We start from the raw sequence: 12,099 nt of genomic DNA on the forward strand, positions 1-12,099 counted from the left end.
GCCCATCTAAGGACCATTTCTCTATCCTTAAAACGGAGGAATCTCACCACTATGGCTCTGGGAATTTCTCCTGCTCTCGGTCCTCGCGCCATCACTCGGTATGCTCCCTCCACCTCCAATGGACCCGCCGGGGCCTCCGCTCCCATTAACGAGTGCAGCATCGTGCTCACATATGCCCCGACATCCGCTCCCTCCGCACCTTCAGGAAGACCAAGAATCCTCAGGTTGTTCCTCCTTGCGTTGTTCTCCAGTGCCTCCAACCTTTCCACACATTGTTTCTGATGTGCCTCATACGTCTCCGTCTTCACCACCAGGCCCTGTATGTCGTCCTCATTCTCGGCTGCCTTTGCCTTCACGACCTGAAGCTCCCGCTCCTGGGTCTTTTGTTCCTCCTTTAGCCCTTCGATCGCCTGTAGTATCGGGGCCAACAGCTCTTTCTTCATTTCCTTTTTGAGCTCTTCCACATAGCATTTCAAGAACTCTTGTTGTTCAGGGCCCCATGTTAAACTGCCACCTTCCGACGCCATCTTGGTTTTTGCTTGCCTTCCTTGCCGCTGTTCTAAAGGATCCACTGCAATCCGGCCACTTTCTCCTCCTTTTTCCATCCGTATCCAGGGGGGATTCCCTTCTGGTTTACCGCACAGTGTTTTTAGCCGTCAAAATTGCCGTTGGGGCTCCTATCAAGAGCCCAAAAGTCCGTTTCACCGGGAGCTGCCGAAAGGTGCGACTCAGCTGGTCATCGCCGCACCCGGAAGCTTCCAGGCAGTGAGTTTCAATCACCCTCTGGGTGAAAAAGGTTTTCCTCACATCTCCTCTAAACCTCCTGTCCATGGGACAACACGGTAGCAAAGTCCCAGGTTCGCTCCTGGCCCTGGGTCACTGTCCTAATGGGAGTTTGCATTCTCCCCGTGTTTGCATGGGTTTCGCCCCCACAACCCAAAGATGGGCAGGGTAGGTGAATTGGTCACGCTAAATTGCCCCTTAATTGGAAAAATGAATGGGTACTCTAAATCCATTAAAAAAAAACACACCTTTTGTCCATTACCTTAAATCTATGTCCCCTGATTATTGACGCCTCCACTAAGGCAAAAAGTACCTTCCTATCCACCGTACTATGTCCCACAGAATTTTATACACCTCAATCAGGTCCCCCCTCAGGTTTCTGTGTTCTAGGGAAAACAATCCCAGTCTACCAAATCTCTCTTGATAGCTGAAACGATCCAACCCAGGCAACATCCTGGTGAATCTCCTCTGCACCCTCTCCTGTGCATTCACTTCTGTTCTATAGTGTGGTGACCAGACTGTACCCAGTACTCCAGCTGGGGCCTAAACAGCGTTTTGTACAGCTACAGCATGACCTCCCTGTTATGATGTTCAATGCCTTGGGTTAATAAAGGCAAGGATCCATAGGCTTTCTTTTTTTTAATAAACATTTTATTGAGGTATTTTTGGTGTAGTAACAACAACAAAATAAACAATATACATGAAACCATAAACATAGTATAGGTCCCACCCTTATTGACCCCCCCCCCCCCCCCCCCGCCTGCTGACTATTAATTTTCCGCAAAGAAGTCGACAAACAGTTGTCACCTCCGGGTGAACCCTAACAGTGACCCTCTCAAGGCGAACTTGATTTTCTCCAAACAGAAAGCTAGCCAGGTCTCCGGCTTCAGGGGCTTTGAGTCCCTCCAAGCTAATGGTATCCGTCTCCGGGCTACCAGGGAAGCAAAGGCCAGAATGTCTGCCTCTTTCTCCTCCTGGATTCCCGGGTCTTTTGACACCCCGAAAATCGTCACCTCTGGACTCAGCGCCACCCTTGTTTTCAGCACCGTGGACATGACGTCCGCAAACCCCTGTCAAAATCCCCAAAGCTTTGGACGTGTCCAAAACATGTGGACATGGTTCACTGGTCCTCCCGCATATTTTGCGCACCTGTCCTCCACCCCAAAGAATCTGTTCATCCGGGTCACTGTCATGTGAGCCCGGTGAACAACCTTAAATTGTATCAGGCTGAGCCTGGCACATGTTGCGGACGCGTTGACGCTACTCAATGCGTCCGCCCATCGACCATCCTCTATCTCACCTCCCAGCTCCTCTTCCCACTTGCGCTTCAGCTCCTCGGTCTGCCTCTCCTCTGACCCCATAAGTTCATTGTAAATGTCCGAGACGCTCCCTGCTCCTACCCACCCTCTAGAAACTACCCTGTCCTGAATCCCCCTTCGCGGTAGGAGCGGGAAGGTTTAAAAAATAAAATAATTTAGAGTACCCAATTCATTTTTCCAATTAGGGGGCAATTTAGCATGTTCAATCCACCTACCTTGCACATCTTTGGGTTGTGGGGGCGAAATCCACGCAAACACGGGGAGAATGTGCAAACTCCACACGGACAGTGACCCAGAGCCGGGATTGAACCTGGGATCTCGGCGCCGTGAGACTGCAGTGCTACCACTGCGCCACCGTGCTGCCCTAGGAGCGGGAAGGTTGATACCTGTTTACGTAGGAAGTCCCGCACCTGCAGATACCGGAATTTGTTTCCCCATGCCAACCCAAACTTCTCCTCCAGCAACCTCAAACTTGGAAAGCTCCCCTCGATAAACATATCCCCCATCCTTTCAATCCCCACTCTCTGCCATAACCGAAACCCCCTTTCCATACTCGCCGGGGTGAACCGGTGATATCACAGATTGGGGCCCAAACCGATGCTCCCACTGGCCCCAAACTCTCAGGGCCGCCACCACCACTGGACTGGTGGAGTACCAACGCCCCCAAACTGGTGCCCTTACATGAAGCCGCCTCCATGTGCACCAATGCCGAACCCTCCCCCACCACCCACTTCCTGATCATGGCTATATTAGCCGCCCAGTAATAATTGCTAACATTTAAGGGCAGCATGGTGGCGCAGTGGGTTAGCACTGTTGCTTCACGGCGCCGAGGTCCCAGGTTCGATCCCGGCTCTGGGTCACTGTCCGTGTGGAGTTTGCATTCTCCCCGTGTTTGCGTGGGTTTCGCCCCCACAACCCAAAGATGTGCAGGTTAGGTGGATTGAACACGCTAAATTGCCCCTTAATTGGAAAAAATGAATTGGGTACCATAAATTTTTTTTTTTTTTAAAAATTGCAAAAATTTGGCAGCGCCAGCCCTCTCCCCGACTCCGCTCAAGCATTACCTTCCTTACTCGCGGGGTCTTGCCCGCCCAGACAAAGCCATGATCACTGTCGACCCGCTTAAAAAAGGACCGCGGAATAAAAATGGGGAGACACAAACACAAATAGGAATCTCGGGAGGACTGTCATCTTTACCGTTTGCACGCTCCCAGCTAGAGACAACGGAAGCGCGTCCCATCTCTGAAAATCGTCCTTCATTTGGTCCACCAGCCGGCCAGATTCAATTTATGCAGCTGGTCCCATTCTCGTGCCACTTGGATACCAAGGTAACTAAAGCTTCCCTTTACTAACCTAAACAGCAGCTCCCCTCCTCTCCAGCCCCTTGAGGCTCTCGGGGCAATTGCCAACGGCTCTGTAGCCAGCACAAACAACGTGGGGAGAGGGGGCATCCCTGTCTCGTTCCCCCGGTGCAGTCTAAAGTAGTCCGATATAGTCCTATTCGTCCGTACACTTGCCACAGGAGCCTGATACAGCAACCTGACCCAGTCGATAAAGCCCCACCCAAATCCGAACCATCCCAGTACCTCCCACAGATAGTCCCATTCTACCCGATCAAAAGCCTTTTCTGCATCCATTGCAATCACTACCTCCACCTCCCTACCTTCCGGGGGTATCATGATCACATTTAACAGCCTTCTTACACTGGCCACCAACTGCCTGCCGTTAACAAACCCCGTCTGGTCCTCCCCAATAACATCCGAACACAATCCTCAATCCTGGAGGACAAGATTTTGGCCAGCAACTTGGCATCGACATTTAACAGGGAGATCTGCCTGTAGGAGCCACACAGCTCCGGGTTCTTGTCCCGCTTAAGAATCAGCGAAATCATTGCCTGTGACATCGTCGGGGGCAGCACCACTCTTTCCCTTGCCTCATTGAACATCCTCATCAACACTGGCCCCAATATCCCAGAGAACGTTTTTTAGAACTCCACTGGGTACACGTCCGGCCCCGGGGCTTTACCCAACTGCATAGCCTTCAGACCCTCCACTATGTCTTCCAACACGATCGGAGCCCCAGGCCTTCTACCTGCTCCCCGTCCACCTTTGGGAAATTCAGCCCCTCCAAGAAGTGCCTCATCCCCTGCGGCCCCGCAGGGGGTTCCAACCTGAACAGCCTGCAATAGAAGTCCCTAAACGCCTTATTCGCCCCTACTGAATCACCAACCAGGTTCCCATCTCCGACCTTTACTTTCCCTGTCTCACTAGCTGCCTCCCTCTTCCTAAGCTGCTGTGCAAGCATTCTGCTGGCCTTCTCTCCATGTTCGTAAATCGCCCCCCCTCGCCTTTCTCAGCTGCTCCTCCTCCCTCCCTGTGGTCAGCAAGCTAAACTCCGTCTGTAATCTCAACCGTTCCTTAAAAGCCCTGCCTCTGGGGTCTCCGCATACCTCCTATCAATCTGTAGTATCTCCTTTACCAGTCGGTCCGTCTCTGCCCTGTCCACCTTCTCCCTATGGGCCCTGATCGAAATCAGCTCCGCCCTGACCACCGCCTTCAGTGCTTCCCACACCACCGCTACTGAAACTACCCCGTGTCATTGACCTGCAAGTAGCTCTGAATACATTTCCTCAGCCGCTCGCACACCCCTTCATCCGCCAAAAGTCCCACATCCAACCTCCAGTGCGGATGCTGATTACTGTCTTTACTCACCTGCAGATCTACCCAATGCAGAGCGTAGTCTCAGATCGTAATCGCCGAGTACCCCGTGTCCACCACCCCAGCCAGCAAGGCCCTACTCAAAATAAAGAAATCAATCCGGGAGTACACTTTATGCACGTGCGGGTAGGAGCTCCTTCACCCTCGGCTGCCCAAACCTCCAAGGATCCAACCCTCCCACCCCCCACCAGTTCCATGAACCCTCTTAGTTACTTTGCCATTGCTGGCACCCTGCCCGTTTTAGAGCTTGACCGGTCCAAACCAGGGTCCATAACTGTGTTGAAGTCCCCTCCCATGACCAACCTGTGCGAGTCCAGGTCGGATATCTTCCCCAGCATCTTCTTTATAAACTCCACATCATCCCAATTTGGCACATATACATTTACTAATACCACCTGCTTCCCCCTCTAGCTTCCCACTGACCATAATGTACCGACCTCCCACGTCCGAGACTATTCTACCCGCCTCAAACACCACCCGCTTATTGATCAGGATTGCGACCCCTCTAGTCTTTGAATCTAATCCCGAGTGAAAGACCTGACTGACCCAGCCTTTCCTCAGTCTAACCTGGTCCGTTACTCTAAGGTGCGTCACCTGCAACATTACCATGTCCGCCTTCAATCCCCCAAGATGCACGAACACACGTGCCCTTTTGACCGGCCCATTTAACCCTCAAACATTCTAGGTGATCAGCCTAGTTGGGGGGCTCATTTTGCCCCCCACTCCGCCGATCAGCCATCCCCTTTTTAGGCCCGCCTCCAGCCCATGCTCTGCACCTCCACCGGTCCATCCCCAGGCAGCCCCCAACGTCCTCTCTGACCCTCAGCTCAATTCCCTCCCTCGTCAGCAGAACATTCGCCCCTCCACCCCTAGTAACAACACCCTGTAACCCAACCCATTTACTAAACCAAACATATGCACACACCCCACTGCGCTTCCGTGAGCTAGCTCGCCCAGCTAGCTTGGTGGCCCCCATCCCCGGCGTCAGATAGTCTCCCACCTATTGTTCCCTCCCCACCCCTCATACAAACAAACTCCAGCGTCAAACAATCCACAGGCTTTCTTAATCGGTTATCGACTGCTGTCTTCAGAGATCTGTGAACTTGCACACCAATGTCCCTTTGATCCTCTTTACTTCCTAGAGTCTGACCATTCATTGTATATTCTGTTGCCTTGTTAGTCCATTACCTCACACTTTTCATGGTTAAATTCCATCTGCCAATCTTCTGCCCATCTAACTAGCCCGACAATAACTTAGCTGCCTCACGCCGCTAAGGACCGGGTTCTATCCCGGTCGTGGGTCACTGTCCGTGTGGAGTTTGCACATTCTCCGCATGTACAACCCAAAGTTGTGCAAGGTAGGTGGATTGGCCATTCTAAATTGCCCCTTAATTGGAAAAAAAGAATTGGGTACTCTAAATTAAAAAAAAATAATGTATTCTGTAAGCAACAAGGGACCTGCACCACTGGACATAGGCTTTGTGACAAAAACAACCTTCAACCATCACCCCCTGCCTCTTATAACTGAGCAAGTTTTGGATCCAGTTTGTTAAATTGACTTGTACTGAATGGGCTCTTACTTTCATCAGCCTCCCATTTGGAACCTTCTTCATCAGCCTTACTAAAGTTCATGCAGATGACATCAACTGCACTACCCCCATCTACACACCTACTCATCCTCTCAAAAAATGTAATCAGATTCGTACATTAAAAAAATGTTTTTTTTATTTAAAAAGTGTACCCAATTATTTATTTTTTCCAATTGACGGGCAATTTAGCGTGGCCAATTGAACTAAACTGCACATCTTTGGGTTTGTGGTAGCGAGACCCACGCAAACACGGCGAGAATGTGCAAACTCCACATGAACAGTGACCCGGTGCTGGGATCGAACCTGGGTCCTCAGCAGTGTGAGGTAGCAGTGCGAACCACTGCGCCACCCCAAATTTGTAAGACATGATTTCCCTTTGACAAAACCATGATAACTATCCTGGATTAATCTTTGCCTCTCCAAGTGGACATTAGTTCTGTCCCTCATAATTTTTTCCAGTAGTTTCCTTACCATTGACGTTAGACTCACTAGCCTGTAATTTCCTGGTAGTCCCTACTTTCCTTCTTAAATAATGGCACCACATTTACTGTCTTCCAGTCCTCTGGCACCTCTCCTGTGGTCAGAGAAGATTTGTCATTTTTCCAGAGCCTTTGCAATCTCCTCCCTCGTCTCCCACAGCAACCTGGGATACATCTCACCTGGCCCTGGGGATTTATCCACTTTTAGGCCCGTTAAAACTGTTAATATCTCCTCCTTCTCAATGTTAAGTCATTCAAGTAAATCACAATGTGCCTCCCTGAATTCTATGCCTCCATCATCCTTCGCAGTAGTGAACACAGATGAAAAGTGCTCATTTAAAACCTTATTTATATCTTCCGGTTCCACACCCAAATTACCACGTTGGTTCCTAATGGGCCATACACTTACCCTGGTTAACCTCCTGCCCTTAATATACTTATAAAATATCTTTGGATTTTCCTTTATTTTACCTGCCAGTGGTTTTTCATGACCCTCTTCGCTCTCCTAATTCCTGCAGTTTCTATATTTCTCTAGGTCATCCGCTGTTTTGAGCTCTTGGTATATGCGATAAGTCTCCCTTTTTTTCCTTATTCATTGAGATCCAGGGTTCTCTGGACTTAGTGCTCCCACCCTTCACTATCATGAGAACATTTTGGTCCTGCACTCTATTTTCTTTTTGAATAAATCCCACTGCTCTGATGTAGATTTTCCTACAAGTATCTGCTCCCAGTTAACTTTGGACAGATCCGGTCTTATTTTATTAAAATTGGTCCTCCCTCAATTAAATACCTTAATTTTCGGTCAACCTTCGTCTCCCCTTCCATAACCACCTTAAATTCTACTGAGATATGGTCATTGTTTCCAAGGGCGGCATGGTAGAACAGTGGTTAGCACTGTTGCTTCACAGCGCCAGGGACCCGGGTTCGATTCCCGGCTTCAGTCACTGTCTACACGTTCTCCCAGTTACTGCATGGGTTTCTCCCGAGTGCTCCGGTTTCCTCCCACAAGACCCAAAAGACATGCTTGTTAGGTGAATTGGATATCCTGAATTCTCCCTCAGTGTACCCCAGGGATGGGACCCATGGGTGGGTGTTGGGAGGGTCGCGGAGCGATCAGTCACGGCATTCCTGATCGCGGGAGAAGCATCCAATGACCGCGATAGGCTTTTCAGACAGCTGGCCGCGACTGGCCTTTAAATACAAACGATGAGTCTTCCCATCAGAAGTGGCGGCAAAGAGCAGGTCAGGAGCGCGGCACCTACACTGACACCACGTGCCCTGAACGTCTGTGATTTGGGTGCAAAATCATGAAGGAGATATTCCTCCATTTGCAGCCAGCAGGACTATGTGAAAAACTGAAGATGGGTCATTTTGTAATAAGGAAGAGGGCCAGAGTCACAAACGGCCAGGATTTCACAACTGGGTCTGCTGGAGAGAGCTTCGCAGGAGAGTCCAGGGAAGGACAAAGCAGCGCTGGTGTAAGCTGTATGCAGAGCTCAAGGGCTTCTGAACACACAGCAAAGAAAAAACTGAAGTCCGTTACAAAGCAGTCTAAAAATAATTAAATGAGATGTGGCTCTCTTAATTGTGCCAATGAAATCAAGATGCAAAGTCCATGTGTACACAAGGATGTACAGGTAAATAAAAGTTTGAAACCCTCAAAACATCAAAGGCATGACAATTTTGAGGCAAATCTTGATTTTTTTTCAAAGGATGCAGCAAGAACTTAAATCGTCAGCTGAAGTCCTTAGCAGAAATGTAACATTGAATGACAAAGCAAGTGAGACTGTGAGGATCAAGCATGTTCACCTGTTGCATTAAAGGTAAGAAATAATGGTGGGCCACCAAGGTCGGCCCGTCTGGGTCATGAAGAATGGCTGACCTGGGTTGCGAAGGTCAACTGGCATTGGTTGTGAAGGTCGGCCCGCATGAGTCCCTAAGGTTAGTCAGTTGGTAAAAGTGGGAAAGAAAGTTTGAAAAACACTGGTGTACCCGAACAAGGGCCGGAGTGTGGTGACTCCGGGATTTTCACAGTAACTTCATTGCAATGTTAATGTAAGCCTACATGTGACACTAATAAAGATTATAAAATGCTCCCCCACTGAAACTTCATCTACTTTTCCAACTTCATTCCCTGAAACTAGATCCAGCATGGCCCCCTTCCTTGTAGGACTTCCTACGTATTGACACAAAGGCTCTCCTGGATACATTTTAAGAATTCCGCCCACATTAAGCCTTTCATGCTATGACTATCCCAGTTAATATTGGGGAAGTTGTTTAATTTTAGAATATCCAATTGATATTTTCCAAGGGGGTGGTTTAGCTCACTGGGCTAAATCGCTGGCTTTGAAAGTAGACCAAGGCAGGCCAGCAGCACGGTTCAATTCCCGTACCAGCCTCCCCAAACAAGCGCCGGAATGTGGCGACTAGGGGCTTTTCACAGTAACTTCATTTGAAGCCTACTTGTGACAATAAGCGGTTTTCATTTTCAATTAAAGGGCAATTTAGCGTGGCAGATCCACCTACTCTGCACATCTTTGGGTTGTGGGGGTGAAACCCACGCAGACACGGAGAATGTGCAAACTTCACAGACAGTGACCCAGGGCCGGGATCGAACCTGGGATCTCGGCGCCGTGAGGCAGCAGTGCTAATCACTGCGCCACATAATATTGGGGAAGTTGAAATCGCCTACTATTATTACCAGATTTTTCTTACAATTCTCAGAGATTTGCCTACATAACAGCCCTACGATCTCTCTCTGACTGTTTGGGGGCTCATAGTACACTCCCAGCAATGTGCACACCCCCTTTTTGTTACTAAGTTCTACCTACGTGGCTTCATTTGAGAGACGTACTAAGATATCATCCCCGATTAACGCCGTGATGTTCTCCCTAATCAATAATGCAATTTCTCCTCCTCTTTTACATCCCTCTCTATTATGTCTGAAACTTCTACACCCTGGGATGTTCAGCTACCCTTCCTGCCCTTTCAACCAGGTTTCTGTGATTGCAATAATGTCAGAAAAATTTAATTCTGTTCAATTAGATAGGTAATTTCGGAGTTGGGATGACATAAAGAATTAGGTTAGATGTAAATATTGTGTCATAGACACTGGATCAAATTTCCCAAGCCGACATGGTATAGATTCTCTGAATTCTTGAAAAAACAATAAGTTCCTGGCAGTAAATTACATTTTAAGTTACAGAAGATAAGGCGGGGAGTTGGAACAAGTGAGGTTCACAAATTACTGGATGTCCTGTAGTTTAGCTGACCATGTTTAAAAAAAGCTCAATGCTAATTTAAAAAAAACATGCCATTGCTATTTATTCTGAAAAGTAATTTTTATTGATTGCGAATTCAAAAAGTTACTGACTACATCATTACGTTTTCAATTTTGTTGCAAAAATAATAGAAATGGTAGTTGAGGTGACCAGCATTGATGCATTTAATAGGAAGTTGTATAAACAGGAGGGAGAAAGGACTAGTGGGATGTGTTGATGGGGTTAGATAAAAGGTGGGTGGAAGCTCATGTGGAGTACAAGCACCAACACGGACCTGTTGGTCAAATGGCTTGTTCTTTGTGCTGTAAATACTAAGAAACTCTGAATACAAATACAAAGGGTATAAAGATATAAATGTAAATGTTTTAAGGTCTTTCACAACGTGAGCATACTATTTCAACTCATCTAGCAGAGTTGCGGAAGAACCTCAAATTGTGGGTAAACCAAGTAATGAATGGAAGTTTCCATTAAGCAATTTCGGTTTGGTGCAGAGAAGGCAATTAATGTGCCATAATTGCATTTTGCAGACAGAACTATTAAAAATAAATTTAATATTCACACCTATTTGGTAATGTGCAGAATACATAGAGGTACAATACCCATATTGTTTTGCCTAATTTTTAAAGTAATTCGACTTCATATATAAATATAATGTTGTCAATATGCACAGACAACCAAGGACATATCCATTCAAGAATTTACATCTAAGTGAAAGGTAACCCCCCCCCGCTGCTACATAAAGCAATTCTTGAAATATTTGGTGCTAGTTTGCAACAAGACGACAAAAATCAGCATCATAGTACCAGTCACACAAGCCCAGATTACAAGAACTTGTGGGTAGATTGTAGAAGTCAGAAAGAAGCAAATACAAGTAAAGCATTTAACAGTTAATTATTTGGAAATTAAGGCTGGAAGAAACATGTGGTGGGCCTGGCGAGCCATTAAAATTTCTATTCACTGGACTGGAAGATCCCACCCACCTGAAAAGCTGGAAAATTACACAGCCTGAGTATTGAAAATTTTGATACAATAGATAAAATAAAAAATAAAGTTACAAATATGGCAGAAATAATGGAAGACATGATAACAGAATAAATTGTTCACAAAATATAATTTCAAAAAAAATAATTATTGGTTAATAAAAAGAAACCGATTTGTTCCTGTAGTAATATTTTTTCAGCACCGTGAGTTAAAAAAGTCCAAGAATTGATGAGCTAGATGGATTGTGATTTCCATGGATCAGTCTGCAATCTGGAAGTTTAGTGTAGTGGGCAAAAATAACCCTTTGGTAAATTTTAATTCCGCAGTTTTGTTGAGCAAAGGTATTCAGAGTTCCAGGTTAAAAGCATATGTAGGAAGTTAGGCCGATTACCTCATTGAATAGTCAAACAGGCTATAGAGCCACCCTTGATCCCATGCTCCTGCTTAACTTAAAAAACAAGTAGAAGCCTGCTAGAAGTTGTTACCTGTCATGCCACCTATTATAAGGCGGAGCATCAAAGTCTCTAGCAGAAAGGGGCAGGGTTCCATATGATGGTCCATGTCTTGAATCAGGCCTTATTTTGGGGAAGAGATAGAGAGTATTAATCAGTTTCTGTATTACTTTACACAGACAATAAATGAGTATGAAGTAAAATAAAATATTTGTCAAGTATAATTTATTTTAAAGCTTCTACAAATATATATTGGGGAAAAAAAACTTGTACAAATGTAGGGATGAGGATTCAAATGTAACTTGTTCTATGAAGGACATGGAGGGGAAGTACTTCAATAGAAAACATTCACTTGTTATCCCTCAAGACTGGATTGCCTGATTTACATCATAAACCTGCACTGGTTTGATTACTGCAAACTGACCCAGTACAGGTTTATCATCATCATAGATCATAGAATTTACAGTGCAGAAGGAGGCCATTCGGACCATCGAGTCT

General features: G+C 46.8%; 1 protein-coding gene and 1 long non-coding RNA gene across 5 annotated transcripts in view; one reads left to right on the plus strand and one right to left on the minus strand.

The window, feature by feature from the left end:
- Window positions 1–12,099, plus strand: part of LOC140393087 (uncharacterized) — a 77,607-nt gene that overhangs the window by 35,268 nt on the left and 30,240 nt on the right. Inside the window, exon 2 of one of the 2 annotated variants that reach the window (XR_011935487.1) lies at window positions 8,600–8,710. The exons of the other annotated variant lie outside the window; for it this stretch is intronic. This is a non-coding gene — a long non-coding RNA (uncharacterized lncRNA). The remainder of the gene's footprint in view (window positions 1–8,599; window positions 8,711–12,099) is intronic. 2 annotated transcript variants of the gene reach the window in all.
- The window catches only part of LOC140393086 (RNA/RNP complex-1-interacting phosphatase-like), a 90,264-nt gene continuing 89,732 nt past the window's right edge, over window positions 11,568–12,099 (minus strand). For all 3 annotated transcript variants that reach the window (XM_072479097.1, XM_072479099.1, XM_072479096.1), the window contains one exon: window positions 11,568–11,724. In XM_072479097.1, coding sequence (XP_072335198.1) covers window positions 11,631–11,724 — 94 coding nt within the window. In that variant the 3' untranslated portion in view covers window positions 11,568–11,630. The remainder of the gene's footprint in view (window positions 11,725–12,099) is intronic.

Source organism: Scyliorhinus torazame, chromosome 16 (genome assembly GCF_047496885.1).
Source record: "Scyliorhinus torazame isolate Kashiwa2021f chromosome 16, sScyTor2.1, whole genome shotgun sequence".
Classification (NCBI taxonomy): Eukaryota; Metazoa; Chordata; class Chondrichthyes; order Carcharhiniformes; family Scyliorhinidae; genus Scyliorhinus; species Scyliorhinus torazame.